This window comes from Capra hircus, chromosome 9 (assembly GCF_001704415.2).
Source record: "Capra hircus breed San Clemente chromosome 9, ASM170441v1, whole genome shotgun sequence".
Classification (NCBI taxonomy): domain Eukaryota; kingdom Metazoa; phylum Chordata; class Mammalia; order Artiodactyla; family Bovidae; genus Capra; species Capra hircus.
In genome coordinates, this window is record NC_030816.1 from 26,653,531 (window position 1) to 26,677,877 (window position 24,347).

The following is a 24,347-nucleotide window of genomic DNA, read 5'->3' on the forward strand; positions in this document are numbered from 1 at the left end:
ACTGCAGCATGACAGGCTTCCCTGTCCTTCACTACCTCTGAAGGTTACTGATTAAAACAACAAAACACTTTCAAGACATCACATCTGCAGAAAATGTGGCGATCTTTACATTAAGATTGGTTGAAATGCTGAGGCAGGTCTTCCTGATGGAGAGGGGTCAAGGTGTTATTGGACAGAAGGAACAAAACATGCCCACCAAACTGAGAAAATATCTTGAGACCAAAAAATGAGGCTGGACACTTCATGCGATCAGATTATAGAGTAGTTTACTTAGAGGGTAGGATGGGATGGATGACATCAGGAAACACTGGAGATTTTTATAGTTAACCTAGGGTACAAGGGTACGTGCTTGGAAAACAGGAAGTGCGTTCCAAAGTCAAGATTTATGAACGGGTAACTAGTCTCTTGGGTACTGGGAATACGTCAGCCAAAGGTCTTCATTATTGTTTGGAGCCTAACAATAATAAAGAGTGCAGAGGCCACCTGGACCTAATGATCACTAAACAGTATCTATTCACTACAAAGCCACTGACAACAGAGATTCACTACACAGTACAACCTTAGGTAGGGTCAGCTGAAGGACAGGAGGCGCTGAACAGGCCCAAGATGGCATCACATTATAACAGCCATTCAATATGGCAGAGGGTCCTTCTTGTAAGTGACTGGTGAAAAGGGCCCATTGCTTTGCCTCCTGAATCACTGTCTTCATCAGTGTTAGTTGGACCTGTCAGGGGTCAAGCACTGGGCAAAGACTATACTCCTATCATTACTGATGCTCCTTTCATGACTCCCTTTCTCCCCAACTACTGTCCACCTACTTGTAGATAGCAGGACATGAATCGTTTTAATTTAACCCTCTCTCTCCATTTAGACATAATCTGCCTACTTCAGGTCTAGATCTCCTGGAGAAGGGAAAGGCTACTCACTCCAGTATTCTGACCTGGAGAATTCGGACAAAGTCGGACACAACTGAGTGACTTTCACTTTCACTTTTCTTTTTTCAGGTCTAAAATTATGTAGTCTTGGTTAAATTTATAATCAAGGACTTCCTTGATGGTGCAGTGGATAAGAATCCACCTGCCAACGTAGGGGACACAGGTTTGATCCCTGGTCTGGGAAGATTCCACATGCCTTGGAGCAACCAAGCTCATGTGCCACAACTATTAAGCCTGAGTGCTGCCGCTACTGAAGCCTGTGTGCCTAGAACCTGTGTTCTGCAACGAGAAGCCAAAAAAAAAAAAAAGAAAAACAATGTATAATCAAGCAGCAAGTGCACATAAGTGATACTAACACCCTCCTTTTTAAGAGAGTATAAGCCATCTGGAAAGGGATGGGGAGAGGGAAGGCTAAGGAATAGGTTTACAAAAGAGAAAGGATAAAGAAAGTAAAATTGAGATTCCAGTTTTTGCTTAGTGTCAGCAAACTCACATAAATGCATGCACACACAAAGACATGGAGGAGCTCCTTGACATGGAATTGAAAACAAAAGCATTTCTATTTCATATAACACACCATGGTTTATGTATGTTTGTTCTTATACAGCATAATTGGGTTGTGTAAAGGAGCCTTTTTGCCAGGGACTCAATCAAGGAAACTAAAATTTACATTTAGGGAAAACAAGTTCGCAATACTAGGAATAGGAAGTAGAAAGCCTTTTGCCATTTTTCTGGGCACAGGGCCAGTCTTCAAGAAAATTTCAAAACAAGCTGTTTGGCTTTGACTTACTCCTACTCAGTATGTAAACACCCAGGGCCTTTGTGTGCCCTTTACCTAGGGCTACCTGGTACCCTCAAATGTCCTCTGCCTTAACTTACCATTCCTCTTTTCTCAGTTCGACCCTTAGCAAAACTTCTTTTCTCTCTGAGAAGATGGATAAGGCTTCATTTAGTAGTAGAATCTCTTGAAATTACAATAATCAGTAGTAAGGTAATATGTCGGGTAGTAGACATCTCAGAGATTTATGTTCTAAGACATAAAGCTTAAAATCTCAAAATGAATCTCTGGTAGAATTTTAGGCAGAACAACAGGAAAGTCAGGTTGTAGGTATATGCTGGGAGATGGGGTCACGTTTCCAGGCAGCTCACACTGAGCATGTATACAGTTACTTTGGAACATTTACACTTTCCATGACTTCCTCCCTTTATCTAAGGCTTAACTCAAAATTCTCTAAAATACCACTGGTTGTTCTGGGGATCCTTCCTCACTTATCCACCCAATGAGACAGGGGACATTGTAGGGGGTGGGCAGAGGATAATGTCACATCACAGAAAGAAAATGGCATACCTGGGTATAATATCTCCAGTAAGAGTGTAACTTTCAACCTAATACTAGTATGTTACTGTTCATAATGTATATAATATATATAGTTTAGGTAAATTATCAAGTTATAAAAATATATAATAAAATCTTATAAGAAACTCTGAAACAATGGATGCTTCATAACTACAATAAAAATGCAGCTATTGGCTAAATTCCATCAATTCTTTTTAATTCTCTTTGATTTGTTCTCCTCATCTTCTGCTTTCCTTTCTGCAGGTCGCTTCTTCAGCCCCTTCATTTTCCTGGTTTGTAGTTTGCTTAGGTCTTGCTTTTGCATATGAATTCTTCCATAAGTTGTACCAAAAGTATCATGAGAGATATTTTTCTTCTTCTTTGGCTATGAAATAGTAATATATGAAAAAACAGTTGAGTCTACTATTATGAACTGATAAAAATCTAGTGTACAACAACTATTGTTTAACAACTTCAACCTAAGAAACTAATCATTGTCATGCACCGAGAGAAGTTCTTATGTTTAGCTTAAGGATTATGACTATCATTTCAAATATTTACTGGCATTCCAGAGATGCCATTTCTACTTGCTTTTTAAAACCATTCAAAAGTCAAAATACATTTTATGGAAGTATGGGTTATACATCCTAGGCTTGAAATTACATTTTCACAATGCCCAAAATGAGACCTATTTTTGCTGAAAACTGGCAGTCTTGGCTACCAGGAAGCACTCGGCAACACCTGATGCTTGGTTTCTACAATTTTATTATCCTTTATGATTGGCTTATTTGCTTCTTCCTTCTTTCTTTGGCTCTGAAAGTCTAATTTTATCTATTATATTGATCTGTTTATATATGTCCTTTAATATAATATGCTACAAATCCTTTCTGGAAAGAAGAGAGGAATATACAAATAAACATGGCACCAATCTGCAAGTCATGTACCTTCAGGGCTTTGGGCATTTTCATAGATAATTTATAAAGGTCATCTGATGCTAGGTGTGTCCGCCTCAGAACCAAATCCAACGAGGGTCCCATCTCTTCCAACTCAATCCGTGGTGTTCTACAGCCAGATTTCTTCAACAGCAACCTTTATGAAATAGCAAAAAGAAATGTTGCTTTGACTTTGATAATCAAAATCCCATTCCTCCAAATATTTTTGTTCTAGAGAATTACAGTTCCATAAAATAACAAAATGTTTGGAAAGCCTCTTTTTAATACTTTATATACAGATAGTCCTCCTAAGAAGTGGAATCTTTTATTTGATGTCTTTATTTAAGGTTTACATAATTATATTAAAAATTTTAAGTGGATCTTTAAGACATTACATTTACATAATTAACAAATTCTTATTTCTCTAAGATCCATTCAGAATCAACTTTTCTCCAAAGCACAGACACTGATCTCTATAGACTGGAATGAACGTAACAAAACCATGACTTTCTGGATACCATATGTATAAATAACCTTGGATCCAAAAGCATGTGAGGAATACAGTGCGGGGAAGAAGGGAGATTCATTTCATTCTTTTTTGGGGGAGTGACATTGCAAGAACTGCTCAAAGACTTGAAGGTTATTTGTGCTGAAAGACTCAAATTTGTTACGGTGATCAGATCTCCACACAGAAAAGGACTAAATAATAATGTTCAGAAAAGATGAGCCTTTTCACATAAAAGTCAGGATGAGAAAGAAGTAACAAGTGACACAGAGAAGAGAAAGAAGAGGAAAGCAGAGTAAGCAATACCCAGGAATAAGAAAATACCAGGAAGCAGGAGTGAAATGTGTAAAACCTTATTAACAGCCCTGCGTCACATGACGAAAACCAAGCAATACAGTCCACTTACAGGAAGTGCTTTTACTGGCTTCTGGAAGAGTCACAGAGATAGGCACGCTGTATCAGACACAGTAGTTCACACTCAACTAAACAAGGCAAAAAGGAAAAACGAAACAAAAAACCCCACAGCCTAGGATATGTAAAGAGCAGAAATGTTAAACAAACAAAAACATACAAACATTAAAAGATAAAATAAATGTTAGTATGGGGCTTTAAGGGAGCAAGCGCAGGGAAAAAAGGAGCTTAAACAAGGGCTCTTAAGCCACTCTCCTCATGGGGATTCTGGGAGAAGAGACCTGAGGGAAGGCCTGTCTCTGGCCTACTGAGGGGAAAACATTTTTAGGAGCTGAAGATGGCTGACATCATGCCACTGTCCTTAATATTTCACTCAAAGCATACAGGGGCAGTGACCATGGAACTGTTTTATATCACAGGTTTTTATTTTTTATTCTGCAATCGCCTCTACATCTTTCATCTCTCAAATAAACTGTATTTATCATGCTGAACTCGTATCAAGACTAAATCTTGGGAATTCCCTGGTGGGCCAGCGGCTAGCACTCCGCACTTCCACTGCAGGGAGCATGAGTCCACTCTCTGGTTGGAGAACTAAGATCCCTGTATGCCGAGTGAAGCAGCCAACAGAAGAAATGAGAAAAAAAAAAAAACAAGACCAAATCTTGATTAATACCTTGTGTTCAGTAGATTAACTTAAGAAATCAAGGAACTCACATACATAAAATTTCAATGAAAGAAATTTCTGCCACTTAAAATGCTGCTGCTGCTGCTGCTAAGTTGCTTCAGTTGTGTCCGATTCTGTGTGATCCCACAGACGGCAGCCCACCAGGCTCCTCTGTCCCTGGGATTCTCCAGGCAAGAATACTGGGGTGGGTTGCCGTTTCTTTCTCCAATGCATGTACGCATGCTAAGTTGCTTCAGTCGTGTCCGACTCTGTGCGACCCTAGGGACAGTAGCCCACCAGGCTCCTGTGTCCACGGGAGTCTCCAGGCAAGAATACTGGAGTGGGTTGACATTTCCTTCGCCACTTAAAATGCTAATTTCAGCCAACTGGAAAACCTGTCAATACAGAACAGTTCGTGGCATGCCTGATGGAGTCCGATTACCCAAGGACCTTTTTATTTATGCAAGTGTCCTCCCAACAGAGTAATCTTTTGGGCAGTATAGAAAGTTAGTAAGATTGTTTCCATGTAACTACATATGCTGCTACTTACTGATGAATTAATTATAGTGCCATACTAGACAGTATGTGTGAATGATCTTAATCACTTCATTGAGTATGCTTATTATTCTATTTCTACTTGATAGAAATAGAAGGAAACTTACTCCAGCTTTCAGTTCTCTGCATATGGTTTCTCGTGATAGAGCTATCATCTTTTCATTAACAGAATTTAATCATGAAATCTAGAATCTAAAATCATTAAATGTTAATCTTTAAAAAAAAACAAACAACCATCTATTTACACTTTCTCAGAGGAAATGTATTAGAATTTATAAAGGATTTTTGTGATCATACTAAGGAAAATACGTGAAGACTCTATTAAATATCAACTCTTAAAAAATAAAATTAAAACCATTTCCTTTACCCTCAATGCCATCATAAACACTGCACTTCTTTTTAAAGCAGACATTTTGATTCCAGGCTTTCGTATCTCCAGTCAAATACCTACTACTGCCCAGAATATTTACACCCCATGTTAATCTCCATCTCAGATCCTAACCTCAAGCTCTGTTTTTTGTTTCCCTATAAGCTCTAAATCAAATGTGACTTTCAGTTCTGGGAGACTAGGTGGTACACAATGCAGGGATACAAAGACAAACAGAACCCAGTTCCTTCCCTCTCAGATGGGTTTAGGCTATTAGACATGTTAATCGGTAATTTCTATATGTATTTACGCATGACTTGCCTATTTCTTGAGAAAGACTGGCATTACTCTCTTGTTTAAATTGTAATTTCCGTATCTTTCTTCCTTTCACATCCCTCTCTTCTGTTTTCAGTACTTAAACTCCTTGCCCAGAATGTTGTTTGCTTTTTAAGGTATGCTAATACTTCCTGTTCTGCATATTTCTCCCCATAAAACCTACCCGATGCCATGGCAAAGGCATACATGGCAGTTATTAAAGATCTTCTGTTTCATATTAATAGTTCTGGCCCTACAGTGAACAAAATTCTCCAAGGAATTAATTATTATTGGATATACAGGAAGATGCCAGTAACACTATGATTAATTTCCCCAAAAGGTCTGGTCAAAATTTCTATTAATGTAATTTCATACTCACAGTTCTTTTCATCCAAAAAGCACAAAACCATTTTATAATCCTTATTCATCTTTACAAGTTAATAAGTGTCAATATTAACTACTGGGGTTCCCCCCCATGGTACAGTGGTAAAAAATCTGCTTGCAAACAGAGGAGACTCAGGTTTGATCCCAGGGTCGGGAAGTCCCCTAGAGTAGGAGATGGCAACCCACTGCAGTAATCCTATCTGGAAAATTCCATGGACAGAGGAGCCTGGCGAGCTACAGTCAATGGGGTCGCAGAGTGGGATACGACCAAGTGATTGCATACACACATTAACTATCACCTTAACTTTGCCGCTGGGCCGGCTGGAAGAGGGCAGGACACCCAAGAGCAGCCTGTGAGAATCCTGAGAAGCCACACGAGGACAGAAACTCTTTTCTGGCACATTCCTACCTCTGTCTGCACCTCTCTCCCTCTGAAAAAAGGAGAATTATCCATCTCAGAGGTACCTCAGAATTACCTACATGGTATCACTACACTTTGCAAAGAAAAAACAGAAGCCCTGAGAGGTGACCTGACCATGTTCTGTGGTGAAGGCTGGCACAGAGCCAGGTCACTAGGCTCAGAGCTGATGCTCATTCCAGGGACCACCTCTTCCTCTCCTAAGCAGAGCACAGCCCTAGGAGGCTAAGCTAATCCACATCGAGGGATTCTCCCACTAGCAGCTTGCTGTCAGTCACAATGTCCATTTTCTATTTCAAGTCAATAGCTAACAGGTATTAGGGGATACAGATATGAAAACCTGGGATTAAAATTTTACAGCAGGGTTTCTAATTTTAAAAATTCAAATCTTTTTTTTTTTCAATGGGAGATGCATTTCAACAATAATATACTTCTTAAAGTGAGTGGGTGGATGGTTATTTATAGTTACACTGTCAATTTATCCTTGTTCTTAAGTCTGATTTACTAATTTTCTATCCATTTTGCTTTTTTTTTAATCTTTCTTTTCTTTTACGAATTAATTTTTCCTTTCACTAAATACAATTAAAAAAAAAAAAAACCTTTTGGTTGTGCCGTGCAGCATGTGAGATCTTATCTCCCCAACCAGGGATTGAACCTACACACCCAGCATTGGAAGCACAGAGCCTTAACCACTGAACCACCAGGAAAATCTCACTAAACATAAGTTCCGACATAAGAGAATACTTTCTTTGAAATTGTTCACCATGAAAGAGTTTTAGATTATTATTACTATCCATTTCTCTTTCTCAAAGATTTTTATCTTTACATTTTTAGTTCCACTGTATCCCCAGGGTCTCCCTGTTTAACGTAAGTTTTCAAAAAGATTTTGTTAGTGAGTTTTCATCTTTCATTTCTTGCTCTATACACAGGAGTCACCTATTTTGTATACATTCTTTTTTCTTAATATATATATATATATTTTATTGACATATAGTTGACTTACAATATTTCAGGTACACAGCAAGGTGATTCAGTTATACATATACACATATATTATCTTTGAAATTATTTTCTATTATAGGTCATCACAAGATATTGACTATAGTTTTCTGTGCTATACAGTAAACCATCATTGCTTGTTGCATATCTATTCTTTTTACTCAAAAACCTAGCATTCTATTTACGCTAGAATAAGTGGAGTCAAAATATCATAAATAGTTTAGTTAGGCTTTTAGTTCTTAAAAGTCCCAAAACCAAGTTTGAAAGTTCAAACAACAGACTACAGGGGCTTTCAATCTCAACTATTTATAAGAAAAAAAAAACAAAACACAGAAAAACATAAATAGAGGTACCATTCATGGGGTGAAAAGAACTGAGTATCTCTGACTCCATACACACTTGAGAAAAAGATGGAAATTACTGACCAAAAAAAAAACCAGGTGAACATTTAGTTCATTTAGATGTTCACTGGACACAAGCTGGTCAATCACGTATTCCATTGAGACAAAAACAAAATTAAAACCATGGATGAAATGCTGAAGTCCACACACAGCCGTACAAATAGCACACTTGCACAGAAGACACTGCCAACCCCGGGCTGTTAGCACTCAGGCTGCACTGCCACGGCACAGTGTAACACAGACACCACTCTGATGTCAATGTATAGGCAGTTTGTGGGAGTCAATGTATTCTTTAGCAAAGTGTGTGCTCCATCATCAGCGCTAGAACTTTATTTTAAATATGAGGGGGAAAAAGTCATGCTTACCTCAAATGCTCAGTTGTAACATGTCATTAGATTTTTAATGAAAACAAAATCAGCTTGTTCAGATTTATATTTATATTGTGCTGGGGGTAAGGTAGAAGGCCTGGGCTGGAGAATGAAGGTAAAATGAATCTAGTCATTGAATGCTCTTATTCCCTTCAACTCCATTTTTTTAGACTCAGGCTTTTGAGATTTGCTTTAGCTGGCTTAAGACTTATAGCTTGGTGCTCTAAGTCCAGTCAAGAAAAATAAGGAAATACTGCATAAAAGCAGGGCAACTCAAGACTGAATACGTGTTTTGAGCTCAGAGAAAGTGTCTTGAGGCTCCAGAGTCCTGGAAAAGCAGGGTTTCCGAGAGGCAGAAGTTAGCAGAGGAGTGACAGACCTGAGGATCAGCACAGAGCTATTTGTCACTGCTATTTTGCAAACTCTCCAAATAAACTTCTGGTCAGACACCAATTCTCAGTTTGAGCTCTATTAAACAGTCACACTAAAATGCTAACCTTGATGATTAATAAAAACACGTAAATGCACTTACTTATAGCTTCGAAAGTAAATCTTCCCATTCAGGGCAGTGAAGTGTAGAACGTACTCTAAACCAGCCAGGCGGATATTTGATACTGTGGGGCCTCTGAAGAAATCTAAAAGCACAGTAGGTCGTTAAAAAAAATTTTTTAAGACCAACATACCTTTAAAATTCAGTTACAAATTAGCTGCATTCTAAACAAATGGAACTCTTTAATGTCTTATCTAAAAAAGGTAAGTAGCACACAACTGATCCCTGAAAAATGTGGTGGTCCCATCCTTCTATCATTTAATCTCATGACTATATTTCTGTGTTTAGTTCACTGAGCCATGTATTAGGTTGGTGCAAAAGTAACTGCAGTTTTTGCATTGTTGAAACTTGGTGTTTGATATCGGAATACATTCTAAATAAATGTGGTTATACTATATATCATTTTAATGTGAATTTCCTGCTTTATGGTTTTCTGCTTATGATTTATTATTGCTGTTTATTTTATATTTATCCTAGACTATGGAGATGATGTTAGACAAAAAGCAAATTTGAGGGATTTTCTTATTTGAGTTCAAAATGGGTCATAAAGCAGCGGAGACAGCTCACAACATCGACAATGTGTTTGGCCCAGGAACTGCTAACCAACGTACAGTGCAGTGGTGGTTCAAGAAGTTTTGCAAACGAGACAATAACCTTGAAGGTGAGGAGCATAGTGGTCAGCCATCGGAAATTGACAACGACCAGTAGAGAGCATCATCGAAACTGATCCTCTAACAACTATACGAGAAGTTGCCAAAAAACTCAACATCAACCATTCTACGGTCATTCAGCATTTGGAGCAAATTGGAAAGGTAAAAAGGCTCTGTAAGCGTGTGCCTTGTGAACTGACCGGAAATCAAAAAAATTGTCATTTTGAAGTATCATTTTCTCTTACTCTACGCAACAACTGAAACATTTCTCAATCAGATTGTGACCTGCAACGAAAGTGGATTTTACATGACAACTGGTGACGACCAGCTCAATGGCTGGACAAGAAACTCTAAAGCACTTCCCAAAGCCAAACCTGCACCAAAAAAGGTCATGGTCACTGGTGCTGCCGGTCTGCTCCACCACAGCCTTCGGAGTTCTGGTGAAACCATTACATCTGAGAAGTATGCTCAGCACATCAATGAGGTACCCTGAAAATCGCAATGCCTGCAGCTGGCATGGGTCAATAGAAAGGGCCCAATTCTTCCGCAGACAACGCCTAGCTACACGTCGCCAATCAATGTTTCAAAAGTTGCACAAACTGCGCTACAAAGTTCTGCCTCATCCAGTATATTCATGACCTCTCGCCAACTGAATACTACTTCTTCAAGCATCTTGACAACCAGCAAAACAATGCAAAAACTGCTTTCCAAGAGTTCATTGACTCCCGAAGCAGATTTTTATGCTACAAAAATAAACAAACTTATTTTTTGATGGCAAAAATGTATTGATTTTAATGGTTCTTATTTTGATTAATAAAGATGTGTTTGAGCTAATACTTATAATGATTTAAAATTCACGGTCTGAAACCACAATTTTGTACCAACCTAATAATTTTTCAGTTTTGAAGTTCTCCTTCTAAACCAATGCTCAGCACAAGAGTATATCATGTTTACTGTGATTATTAATTTTTTAGAAAATGTAAAACAAGATATAAAATTTTAATCTACTAAGACAGATAGGTTAATATAGCAAAGGTCTATAAAAATGGCTGTTCAAACTTTGACTATTAAATTGAACTAGTGTTTGTTATATGGTGGAGGCCAACAAGAAAACGTCAACAAAGAATCTCAACTATATGAGCAAAGTAAAGCAACCTGAAGTGTTCAAGACAGAAAAGAACCACCAAGATAAGGGAGTAGGTTGTTTTCTCAGAGTGGTAGTAACACCCAAGTGGCACATGAGACAGTTTTAAATGATATATAGGCAGATATAACCTACAACGCATTATTTATGTTATTATATACCATTTTCCATTTAGAGTAGGAACATACAATTTCTTTATAAAAAGAGAAATCAATTTAAAGAAAAATCTCCAGTGAACAACACTATGGATACTACATAGACATGGCTAAAGTTATAAAGATGACACATGAATGAAAAAAGTTTGGAAAATACATTAGTGAAGTTTGGTCACCTCATTCTGCACATAAGAAGACCGAACCTGAAGGAGGCTAAATGGAAACACACGAATAACGTTCAGCTGAGACAAAGTTATGCATAAAAAGTCATCCAACTTAATTACTTAGGAAGAGCTCCCACAAGACAGATGATGTCATGAACAGGAAATATCTCATATTCTGTCCCAAATGCAGCTACCCAGCACTTTTCTTCCATCTTCCCATTAGCTCATAAGACGGGAATAATCTCCATGTGCATGGACATATACATCTTTTGTAGTTTGCCTTTTCCTTCTTATGGATAACTAAGAGAAAATCACATTGCTAATGTATATAAAACAGACATACGTGTGCCAACACATGTACATAATACCTTTCCTTACTACTCCAAACAAATATTCCTCAGGGATACTTTTATAAACCAAATATACTTTTTAAATTCTGCTCTAAAACTTGATCAGAATAATGGCAAACTTTCTCATAATTTTACCAAACTCCGAATCTTTCAGTCGCCAAGTTAATAAAGCCCCACTCACTGTTGTGGCAGCATTATTGATGTCATAGTCATTCTGGAGAACAAGATATGTAAATTCCAGTCACCCCTGAAACAGCTTTTGCAATGCAAACCATACAGGCATGTGTTTATCCATAGGATTTTAAGAAAGAAAGAAAAAAAAACTGAAATGAGGTAGCAAGTTTTAAGAACATTACCCTTAGCTCACACCATACACAGAAATTAACTCAAAATGGATCATAAATCTAAACCTAAGATATGACTTCAACAATACATATAATATAAATTATTACAAATTATATATACGCACATATATATGAAAAGTCTTTGCAACCTTGAGATAAGCAAAGGTTTCTTAAACAAAACACTGCATAAACATACCATCAAAGGAAAAAAATGGATAAAGTAGATTTCACAAAAATTTAAAACTTCTGCTCTTTAAAAGAAATCACTGTTTGCAGATGACAGGATACTATACAAAGAAAATCATAAAGATGCCACCATCTACTAGAGCTTATCAATGAATACAGTAAAGTTGTCGGATACAAAATTAATACACAGAAATCTGTTGCATTTGTATACACTAACAGCACACTAGCAGAGAAATAAATTAAGGAAACATTCCCATTAACAATCATGTCAAAAAGAATAAAATACCTAGGAAAAAACCTACTTAAGGAAGGTAAAAGACCTATACTTGGAAAACTGTAAGACATGGATGAAAGAAACTCAAGATGACACAAACACATGGAAAGATACACTGTGTTCATGAACTGGAAGAATTACGTTAAAATGACCATAATACCCTATAGATTCCAATGCAATTGGATTCCTATCAAATTACCAATGGCATAGAACTAAAACAAACAATTTTTAAATGTGTATGGAAATACAAAAGACCCAAATAGTCAAACAGTTGTTTCATGTCCGGTTCCAACTGTTGCTTCTTGACATGCATACAGGTTTCTCAGGAGACCAATAAGGTGGTTTGGTAGTCCCATTTCTTTTAAGAATTTTCCACAGTGTGTTGCGATCCACATAGTCAAAGGCTTTCACCATAGTCAATGAAGCAGAAGTAGATGTTTTTCTGGAATTCTCTTGCTTTCTCTATGGTCTAACAAATGTTGGCAATTTGATCTTTGCCTTTTCTAAACCCAGCATGTACATCTGGAAGTTCTCAGTTCACGTACTGCTGAAGCCTACCTAGCTTGAAGGATTTTGAGCATAACCTTGCTAGGATGTGAAATGAGCACAACTGTATGGTAGTTTGAATATTCTTTGGCATTGCCCTTCTTTGAGAGTGGAATGAAAGCTGACCTTTTCCAGTCTCATGGCCCCTGCTGAGTTTCCCAAAGTGAAAGAAGGTGTTACTCAGTCATGTCCAACTCTTTGTGACCACATGCACAGTACCCACCAGGCTCCTTTGTCCGTGGGATTCCCCAGTCAAGAATACTGGAGTGGGTTGCCACTTTCTTCTCCAGGGATCAAACCCAGGTCTCCTGCATCGCGGGCAAATTCTTTACCATCTGAGCCACCAATTCGTCTTCTAACACCTTAGTTCTGTTTAACCAGGATAAAAACTTGGTTAAACAGAAGTAACGGGGTAGAAGACAAATCAGTTAGAGTCAGAAGGAAAGCCCCAGTTTGAAAATTTTTTCAATGGATCAATTCTAAGCAAAAGTAACACCTTAAGTGTGACTGTGTCCATGAGTAAAAACATTGGAAAAGGGCACAGTAGGTTGACCACAGTGTTGATGAGAAATACCAGGAGATTTGCAGTCAGAGATCAGATCAGATCCTGATTCTGCCACTTACTACCTCTTCACTCTGGACAAAAGTAAACTGGTCTCAATTTCTTCATCCACAACATGGGAATAATATTACAATAATGAATCAAGTGTTTGCTTAATTTCTAGTGTGGTTACATTTGGAAATGAGGCCTCTATGGAAATAATTCAGGTGAAATGAGGTATGTCATAAGGATGGGGTCTGATCCCATAGGATTAGTGTTTTGAAAAGAGACTAGAAAACTTCAACCTCTCTTTCCTCTTCTCCCTCCTTCCCTTCCTCCCCAAGGAAAAGCCTTGTGAGCACATAGCAAAAAGCCAGCAAGAGAGTCCTCAGCAGAAACCTGGACTCTTAGAACCATAAGAAAATAAATTTCTATTGTTATGAGCTACCGAGTCAGTCTGTGGTCTTTTGTTACGGCAGCTTGAGCAGACTCATAGAATTACCTTTGTAAAAGCTGGAGAAAGGATTACATTTAATAAACTATCTGACCTTATCTCTGGTAGTTATTTTCATTATTATATATACATTAAAGGAGAATAAGAATTAGGAAATGAGAAAGGTTAAAATAAAACAACGACCACAGATGTAGAAATGGCCACTAACACAGACAAAGGCAAAGAAGGAAAAAAAGTAACTGAGGTAATTAGGTTTATGATAGACTTTAAAGGAACGCTAATTAATACTAACCTATTACTTGATTCATTATCATCTTCACATACAAGAAGTTGTTTACTTTGTTGTGTTAGTCACTAAGTCATATCTGACTCTTTCACGACTCCAGGGACTGCAGCCCACCAGGCTCCTCTGTCCGCAGGAATTCCCAGGCAAGAATACTGGAGCGGGTTGCCATTCCCTTCTCCAAGGGATCTCCACACCCAGGAATGGAACCCACATCTCCTGCTTGGCAGGTGGATTCTTTACCACTGAGCCGCCTGGGAAGCCCTATACAAGGAGTAGTCACACTTAAAAGTTACCATAAAAATAAGGATGGACTGGGAGTTCCCTGATAGTCTAGTGGTTAGGATTAGGCACTCTAACTGCCGTGGCCTGGGTTCAATCCCTCGTTCTGGTTGGAAAACTAAGATCTCACAAGCCACACAGTGTAACCAAAATTAAAGGAAAAAAAACAGGATGGACTGAATAGAAAGAAAAGCAGGACCCACTGAGATTAACTACAAATCTATATAAATATTTAGGGCTTCCCTTGTGGCTCAGCTGGTAAAGAATTCGCCTACAATTTGGGAGACCTGGGTTTGATCCCTGGGTTGGGAAGGTCCCCTGGAGAAGGGAAAGGCTCCCCACTTTAATATCCTGGCCTGGAGAATTCCATGGACTGTATAGTCCATGGGGTCACAAAGAGTCAAACACGACTGAGCAACTTTCACTCACTCACATTTATATAATATTTAAGGAAGCAAAAGAGAAGCAAAATTCAGAATGAGCAAAATAGATACCTGGCATGAAAATACTGAAGTTAACTTTTCTTTTTGGCCAATTACTAACAAAAACAACTTCCTAACAGGAGAAAAGCCCCTGATAAATTCTCTTTACCTACTGCTCTACATTTGAACACACAACACCAACCAAGTTGCAAATCTGCAACTTTCTTACTCCCTATTTATATTAAAAACTCAACTCTAAGTGCCGGACAAGCTTACTATCCCTCTACCTGTATTTCTTCTTTCCCTGTGCCTTTGTGGTTTTTACTTCCTACTGCTCATCACTGCATTATGTGGTTATTCCTGCCATCTAGTGGAAGCACAGAATAATAAGATAACCATTTAAACAAAAGCAACAAAGCTGTTTCTGACAAATTATAAATACTTCCCTCATTAACAGTAATTAAACGTAAGAACAAGGAGAGAAAAGCTGGAAATCTGGGCCAATGCAGTACAAGTACTAGAAATCTTGGCTAAAAAAAAACTCCCCTGATGTTCCCAAATATGTAATATTCAAAGAAATATTGGTCCTTGTCTTCCATGTATTTTTTTTTTTTTAGTCCATGGAAAACAGAGGTAAGAACCTAAAGTAAAGACTCTGCAAAGGAATTATTTACCATGGACAGTATGAAGAGGAGAAGCAGAAAGCACAAGCTTTGGGTTTTGATTCTGCCCCACCTGCTTAATAACACTTAACCTCTCTCAGCCTCCATCTTCCCATCTATATATTGAAATGTTACCAAACTCAAGAGCTTTAGTAAGGATTAAGGAGGTAATAGAAATACTTAGTTTTTCAAAAATAGCCATTATTAATAAGAGAAATGAGAAGTCCTGAAAACTGTATTCCCAACAGGACCATAAGTAATTCCAATAAAGTAACATAAAAGCAATGTGTCCGCCCACAAACCTTCTTCAGTTGGCTCAGATTTGTAAAGAGCATATATTTAATTTATTTATAAAATATATCCGAGCAACTTTTCAAAGTGATCTAGGGCAAAGTATGTAAAAACCCAAAAGAAGGGCAACCAAAAAAGTTAAGGCATAGCTTGTAACAATGATGCAAAAAAAGCTAAACTGAACACATTATTTAAATTTAAGAAAATTCCACTGAGTATCAAAAGAGTTAATATCTCTAGGGATAAACTAAATTACTTTTCAGAGTTAGAATACAGCTGTGGAGATGTGATCACAGAGTATTAAGTATTAGTAACCTTTAAGAAATCATAGAGAACAATAATGCCAGCTTTTCAACAAAGAGAAAAAGTGGTTTAAAATTGTAAATCTAACAGCAATCTCAGGCAATAACTACACTGTATACTGGAATTTAAGAAAGTGACCTGTGAACACATAGAAAGGGATGTTGTCATTAGATAAAACATTAGGAATAAGTATTGTTCACTAAGAAGCAGTCACCTATAAAACAACCTTAGGAGGTTTTTTGTTTTTGTTTTTAAATGGAAAAGGGAGGAAGGAAAATTGGTGAAGGTCAAGAAAGCAAATTATATAGGGTTACAGTGTGAAGTGCCTTGTATATCTGACTAAGAGAAACTAACGGAGGTTTTTGAATTGGGAGTAGATGATGTATAATAATCTTTAAAATAGAACTTTTCAATTTTCTAAATTTAATAATACCAATAATGATAGGAGATGGGTGCAAGAAAGTAGTAAAGTATAAAATGCCATATAAATAGGTTGGTACCAAAGTTACCACACCAGCAGAAAGAAATAATGATCTATAGAGTATAATATCCCTTTAACTCTCTCTGTCTAGTGGGGAATAAACTAAATAATCAAAAGGAAAAAGAGAGATCAAAAGAAAAAAGCTGTTTATCCAGAGTGAAGCTGCAAACTGCCACCACCAATGACAACTCTTAGAATGCCTACTTGAGCTATCCTGCAGATAAGAATTGAAATACTTACCAATAAGAAGACTTTTTAGTCTTCTGTAGTCTTCTGTTACATCAAAATCATCACCTGCAAATATTAACATGGGTTTTGTTCCCTCAGGACATTTACTATTCTAGGAAATAAAAAAATGTAATTATATAATTATCAAGTCTGAACTGTTTATATGCTAATTTTCAAGTAGTCAATATTTATAGCAACCCATTTTCATATTTTCTTAACTGTCCTAAAACTATATCTATGAATACTGATTTTACTTATCGTTCTTGGCCCCACTGCAAGGCATGTGGGATCTTAGTTCCCCAATCAAGAACTGAACCTGTGACCCCTGCCCTGGAAGCATGGCCTTAACTACCAGAATGCCAGGAAGTCCCTATGAATACTGATTTTACTTAAAACTAGAGTGGGGATTTTTTCATTTATACATTTTTTATACTAAAAAATATTTTTTTCATTCTACTTTCTTGGTATCAAATTAATAAGTGATTAAAGAATGAGGTAAGCTACTTTCTATGCAAAGAATAAAATAAAAAGCTAAGCTGGAAAACAAACACATCCCTCTAACGGCCAACATTCCAGAGCTGAAATAAATTTAATTTCTTTGAATTATTTGTAACAATGTGCTTTTCCTACTGCGTCATTTGTAGTATTTTAAAATGTCATTTGTAGTATTTTAAAATGAAAACTAAATAAACTACCAGCTAAACATTCACATGGGAAGCAATCAATATGTTATACAAGCTACAGAAAATATGGGCAGTCCTCACTCAATAGAATCAAAGCTCTTACTACAAAAAGTGTTTTGTCTAGTTCTGGCTTTTCTTTTTCTTTCCTTTTTTTTGGTTGCACTGCATGGTTTGTGGGATCTTAGTTTCCAAACCTGGGACTGAACCCAGGGCCCTCGGCAGTGAAAGCTCAGAGTCCTAACTGAACCTCCAGAAATCTCTCTAATTCGAGATTTTCAATACCAAAAGGAACTGTGAATTTTTGTTTTACCAAAGTGAAAAAGAAACAAAGAGAAAAAATTCTTTAACTAAAGGATTAATTTAGGGAAGAAAAATGATTGTTGGTCTGAGCTTTCCATTGATTCTAATATCTCTAATATCTCTCTGACACTAATCAAGGATTTTCCAAATTGGGGGATGAGGGGGTGATAAGACAACAAACAAACAAACAAACATCCTCTGCCGCTGGCCCAGAGGTCATTTGTTGCCTCCCTGGTCACATGACCACTCTTGTTGACATTGCTTTCAGCCTGAACCTGAACTGTCTACTTAGGAGATGGGCTAAGTCTGATTGAGGGCCTGAATAGACCTTCCAGACCCACTGACTCTTCCGTGTTCATCTGTGCCTGAAAAATTAGTCAAAGTTAAGTTGCTCTGTCATGTCCAACTCTTCGCAACCCTGTGGACTGTAGCCCACTAGGCTTCTCCCTCCATGGGATTCTCCAGGCAAGAACACTGGAGTGGGTTGCCATTTCCTTCTCCAGGGGATCTTCCCGACCCAGGGATCGAACTCAGGTCTCCTGCATTGCAGGCAGACGCTTTAACTTCTGAGCCGCCAGGGAAGCCCTAACTAACCTTAAATTTTAAATAATCTCATTCCTTAGACTTATTCTATGCAGAATAACCACCCCTAGAATTTTGATCATCTTAGAAAACAAGTTTCTAGATTAATCACTCTATTTCCTGGTAGTGTCTAATCACTTGTTGCTTAAGTATTAAAAAAAGGATGAAGCTTGGCAATAAAAGTGGGCAAGTCAGAAAAGAAATGCCTGGTAGACAATGACGACCCTGTATGCAAGACAGGAAAAAAGACACAGATGTGTATAACGGACTTTTGGACTCAGAGGGAGAGGGAGAGGGTGGGATGATTTGGGAGAATGGCATTCTAACATGTATACTATCATGTAAGAATTAAATCGCCAGTCTATGTCTGACGCAGGATACAGCATGCTTGGGGCTGGTGCATGGGGATGACCCAGAGAGATGTTATGGGGAGGGAGGTGGGAGGGGGGTTCATGTTTGGGAACGCATGTAAGAATTAAAGATTTTAAAATTTAAAAAATAAAAAACTAAAAAAAAAAAAAAAAAAAAAAGAACCATTCTCATGAAAAAAAAAAAAAAAAAGAAATGCCTGGTAGAGATGTCTTTAAAATGAGGAGGTAGAAATAAAGAGGAAATAAATCTGGAGAGAAAGTGCAACAAGACACGCAACTTCAAAACAAACCAAAAATATAAGCTTGTATAATAACCAAATAACAGGTCAGAGTGAAGGGGACTGGTTAATAGCCTATGTAGGGATTGCCAGTGTAAGCACATTCTCATCAGTTAATGAATTTTATAGTTATGGATATGTTCCATGAGTGAAAATTTAGTACTCAATTTAAACAGCTCTTGTTAAGAACAAACCTGCCAAACACTAATGATTTTGTGGTCCAGTTTAGAAGCTGCACAGTGACAGGGTGTGTCTTTGCTCTGGAAGGGAAGTACAAAGAGCAGAGGGGTTGGCGTGTAGCCATCGGCCAGTGCTCACGTCCACTGGCAGGTGGCCACACTAGCAGCAGCGGCACTGCTCATCTCCAGAGGTTCATACACAGCCCCAAAGAGGACCCGAGGACCCGTAACACGCTGCGATAACATGACAGCATCCACAACAAGGCATCACGGTTTACATAGTTTTCAAAATACCTTTCAACATATTATTTTCACTGATAAACATTTTCACATATATTATCTCATCTGACATTGTTACACCTATTTAACACTGGACTGCCAATTGTGGGCCAGGGAAATAACTGACTTGTCAGGTCACAAATGTCACCTAAATGACAAGCAAAGGCCTCAAACCCAAGTGTTCTGTCTCTAAATCCAATCTCACTGTTCTACCCTGTACCTGAGGAGGCTCATGTAGCTGATTAAGTGGGGATCTAATAAAAGCTCTTTTTTAAATCTATAGGAAATCTAGACGGCATGTCCTCTTCTTAGGGGAGGCTGCGAAAAGGAGTGACTATGTATTTGCTATAATTCTTTCAACTATACCAAGATCCTCAAAGATCCATAAACTGAGAACAATTACATAACCTTCCATTAAAGACTTCAATATCCTTTCTTTCAAAATTCTTGAGTCCTAATGCTCCCCGGCCTTTTGGCTAAGATCAAGTATAGTACCAAAGTCCTTGAGTCCTAATCTTAGTTGTACCATTTACTATATGTATGACCCTAGGTCATCAACGGAATTCCTTTGGGCCTCTGTCACCAAATCTATACAACAGGGAAAATAATTTTGGCCTTAGAAGGCAGCTAAGAGGTCACAGTGAAATGTTGTGTTTGCTGGACAAGACCAAGCCAAGAGCAGAGGTCAGAGGGAGCGGAAGCCCAATTTGGATCCAGGAGCTGCATTAGGACAGTTTTTTTGCCTTTCTAAAACTATTTACTACTTTCTATTTCATAATCCCAAACAAAGGAGACACAAAGGTGCCAGTCCTCAAGGGGAGAAGTGAGCTAGCAATTTGATGGCTAGCAGCCAAAATACTCTAGGATCACCCAGAGCTTCCCAGGTTTAAAACAGGGCTCCCTTTGAAAATTGTGAAATTTCTGAGGTTAAGGATAGCACTTCTACTGAGAGCCTAAGGGAGAGTTAGTAACAACTCTGAATTCTAACTGCCTACATATGTGTTATACACTGTAAATATCTTCTTCTTTTTGAAGATAAAATGAAACTGTGCTTTTTAGTTTTTAGAGCACACTAGCATAAAAACCAAGTTCTTTCTCATTTAAGCTACAAAACTGTATCCTTACTCTTCACCACAAGATGTCACTATTGCCCAAGAGCAACATAAAATGCTTATTTTAAAAAAATCAATTATCTTACCTTAATATCTTTAAGGGAGACAAACTTCTCAATACCTAATTCAATCATATCCAGCACATGGTAGTCATACATACGACCTAGAAAAAAAAATACATTCTCTTTTAATCATTTATTTTCCAAAAGAGCTGCCTTATATTCATCTACTTATCTGCCTCTTTTTTTTGTCCTTTAATCTCCCAGACATGTTCCTTCTTTCTTAAATTTTCAACTCTACCTAGAATGAACTGTTACAACCTTGGTCCTGGAAAGGATCTTGAAAGATCACCTAGCCAAACTTCCTTATTTTACAGAAGAGCAAATAAAAGTCCATGGAGGGTAATGAGCTTGCCATTGAGTCACTGACTATGCCAACCCAAGTCTCAATACAGAGCAAGGGTTTATTTTCAAATATGTTTATTACACAGGTATTTATTAGGAAAGGGTCACTTTATGTGAGTATGATACTTTTTTTTTTCTAACTCTAATACTTATTTTAGGATATATGTTTTATAGTCAAAAAACCTCTACAACTTGATCGAAGGTGATATTAACACGCCCATCCTTTACCTGCAGACTGTAGATAAATAAAAAACTAGCTTAGTGTTTACTGGTTACTCCTGAATACCATCAATATGAGCCACAGAACTGATCTTTAAAATAAAAGTTTTAAAAAGTAAATGACATTTACCTATTACTAGATTATTTGGCCGCTTCTTATTATGGGAGCCAAACATGAATAAAGAACAATCTGACTTCTTTGAAAAAAATTCCTGTAAAACCAAAGAAATTCCATTAAATCAATGCATAAATATAAGAACTTTAAGAATTATACTTCTCTGAAATAAAAGGTACTCAAACTGGAAGGGAAGGGGTAAAACTGTCATTATAAGCAGAAGACATGCTACTAAACACAGAAAATCCTAGAGTCCACACAAAAACTATTAGAACTGATCAATGAATTCAGCAAAGTAGCAGGATACAAGATTAACATACAGAAACATGCTGCATTTCTTTATACTAACAAGGAAATACCAGAAAGGGAAAGTAAAAGAAAAAAAAAATCCCTTTTTTATCACATCAAAAAAAACCAACAACAACTTAGGAACAAACCTGCCCAAGCAAGTGAAAGACTTAAATGCTGAGAACCATTAAGACAGTGACAAGGGAAACTGAAGATGATTTAAAGAAATGAAAAGACATCCCACACTCTGGATTGGAGTAATTAATATTGTTAAAATGGCCATATTATCCAAAGTAATCTACAGATTTAATGTGATCCCTATCAAATTATCCATGATATTTTTCACAGAACCAAAACAAATAATCCTAAAATTTATATGGGATATATATAAAATTTAGGTCCCTATATGGGACCTAAAGATCCAGACCTGCCAAAGCAATCCTAAAGAAAGAGAATAAATAAAGCAGGAGGCATAACCCTCCCACATTCCAGACAATACTAAAAAGCTACAGTAATCAAAACAGCATGGTAGCGGCACAAAAGCAGACTATGCATCAGTGGAACAGAAGACAGAGCCCAGAAACAAAGCCACACACCCATGGTCAATAATCTTCAACAAAGGAGGCAAAAATATACAAGGGAGACAAGACAGTCTCTTTAGCAAGTGGAGCCAGGAAAGCCAGACAGCTGATATAAATCAATGAAGTTAGAACACACCTCACACCAAACATAAAAATAAACTCAAAATGGCTTAAAGACTCAAATAAAAGCAAAAATAAATAAGATTAATCAAACTTACAAGCTTCTGCACAACAAAGGAAACCATAAACAAAATGAAAAAAGACAACCTGTAGAATGGGAGAAAATATCTGCAAACAATGAGGCCAATAAGGGCTTAATTCCCAAAATATACAAACAGTTCATACTACTCAATAACAACAACAAAAAAAACAACCCAAACAATGGACAGAAGACCTAAATATTCATTTCTCCAAAGAAGACATACAGATGGCCAATAAGCACATGAAAAGATGCTCAACATAGCTAATTATTAAAGAAATGCAAATCAAAACTATAGTAAGGTACCACCTCACATAAGCCAGAATGGTGGTGGTGTTGGTAGTTTAGTCGAAAGTCATGTCAGACTCTTGCAACCCCGTGGACTGTAGCCCACCAGGCTCCTCTGTCCATGGAATTCTCCAGGCATGAATCCTGGAGTGGGCTGCCATTTCCTTCTCCAGGGGATCTTCCCAACCCAGGGACTGAACTTTAGTCTCCTGCATTGTAGGCGGATTCTTTACCAACTGAGCCACTGGGCAAAATGACTATTATAAAAAAGTCTAGGGGACCTCCCTGGCAGTCTGGTGGTTTAGACTGTGGCTCCGCTACAGGGGGGCATGGGTTCCATCCCTGGCTAGGGAACTAAGATTCCACATACCACATGATGCGACCTGCAAAAATAAAAAGTCTATGAATAACAAATGCTGGAGAGAGTGCAGAGAAAAAGAAACCCTCCTACACCATTGGGAATGTAAGCTGGGTGCAGCTACTATGCAAAATAGCATGAAGACTCCTTCAAAAACTAAAAACAAGGACTTCCCTGGTGGCTCAGTGGTAAGGAATCCACCTGCCAATGTAGGAGACAGAGTTCAATCCCTGGTCTAGGAAGATCCCACATACCATGGAGCAACTAAGCCCGTGTACAACTACTGAACCTGTGCTCTAGAGCCTGGGAACTGCAACTCCTGAGCCCACATGCCTGAAGTCTGTGCTCCACAAGGGAAGCCACTGCAAACAGAAGCCCAAGCACTGCAACCAGAGCAGCCCCTGCTCACCACAATTAGAGAAAAGCTTGTGCAGCAACAAAGACCTAGCAGTCAACAATAAATTAGTTTTAAAAAAAAACCACCAGCAATAACTAAAAACTGAGCTACCATATAATCCAGCAATCCCACCGCTGGGCACATATCTGGAGAAAACTCTAATTCGAAAAGATACATGCACCCCAAATTCATAGCAGCACTATTTACAACAACCAAGACATGGGAGCAGCCTAAATGTCCATTGACAGGTGAATGGATAAAGAAGATGTGGCACGCGTGCGTGCGCACACACACACACACACACAGTGCAATACCACTCAGCAATAAAGAATGAAATAATGTCATTTGCAGCAACATTGATTAACCTAGAGGTGATCATAATAACTGAAGACAAAGACAACAGCATATAACTTGTACGTATAGCCTAAAATATGACACAAATGAACTTATTTACAAAACAGACTCACACACACAGAAAACAAACTTACAGTTACCAAAAGGGAAAGAAGGTGGGGAAAGGATAATTTAGGAGTTTGGATTAGCAGATTCAAACTACCATACATAAACAACAAAGTCCTACTATACGGCACAGGGAACTGTATTTGATATCCTGTAATAAACCCTAATGGAAAAGAATATGAAGAAGAACATACATATGCATAAATGAATCACTTTGAGGTATACCAGAAACTAGCTCAACATTGTAAATCAACTACACTTCAATTAAAAAGGAAAAAAGAATTGTACCTCTAAACTAAAAATAAGATGTCCATGACTCTTTTCAGTGGAAATTAAAGAAGACATAGTAAACTAG

The 24,347-nt window shown here is 37.8% G+C and overlaps 1 protein-coding gene across 1 annotated transcript in view; it reads right to left on the reverse strand.

Annotated features, from left to right (window-relative positions):
* RPF2 (ribosome production factor 2 homolog) overlaps positions 1,477 to 24,347 on the reverse strand; it is a 34,698-nt gene continuing 11,827 nt past the window's right edge. Inside the window, exons 5-10 of the mRNA XM_005684570.3 lie at positions 21,438 to 21,519; positions 20,771 to 20,847; positions 16,913 to 17,012; positions 9,123 to 9,225; positions 3,216 to 3,360; positions 1,477 to 2,656 (exon numbers count right to left, since the gene is read on the reverse strand). Coding sequence (XP_005684627.1) covers positions 2,477 to 2,656; positions 3,216 to 3,360; positions 9,123 to 9,225; positions 16,913 to 17,012; positions 20,771 to 20,847; positions 21,438 to 21,519 — 687 coding nt within the window. The 3' untranslated portion in view covers positions 1,477 to 2,476. The remainder of the gene's footprint in view (positions 2,657 to 3,215; positions 3,361 to 9,122; positions 9,226 to 16,912; positions 17,013 to 20,770; positions 20,848 to 21,437; positions 21,520 to 24,347) is intronic.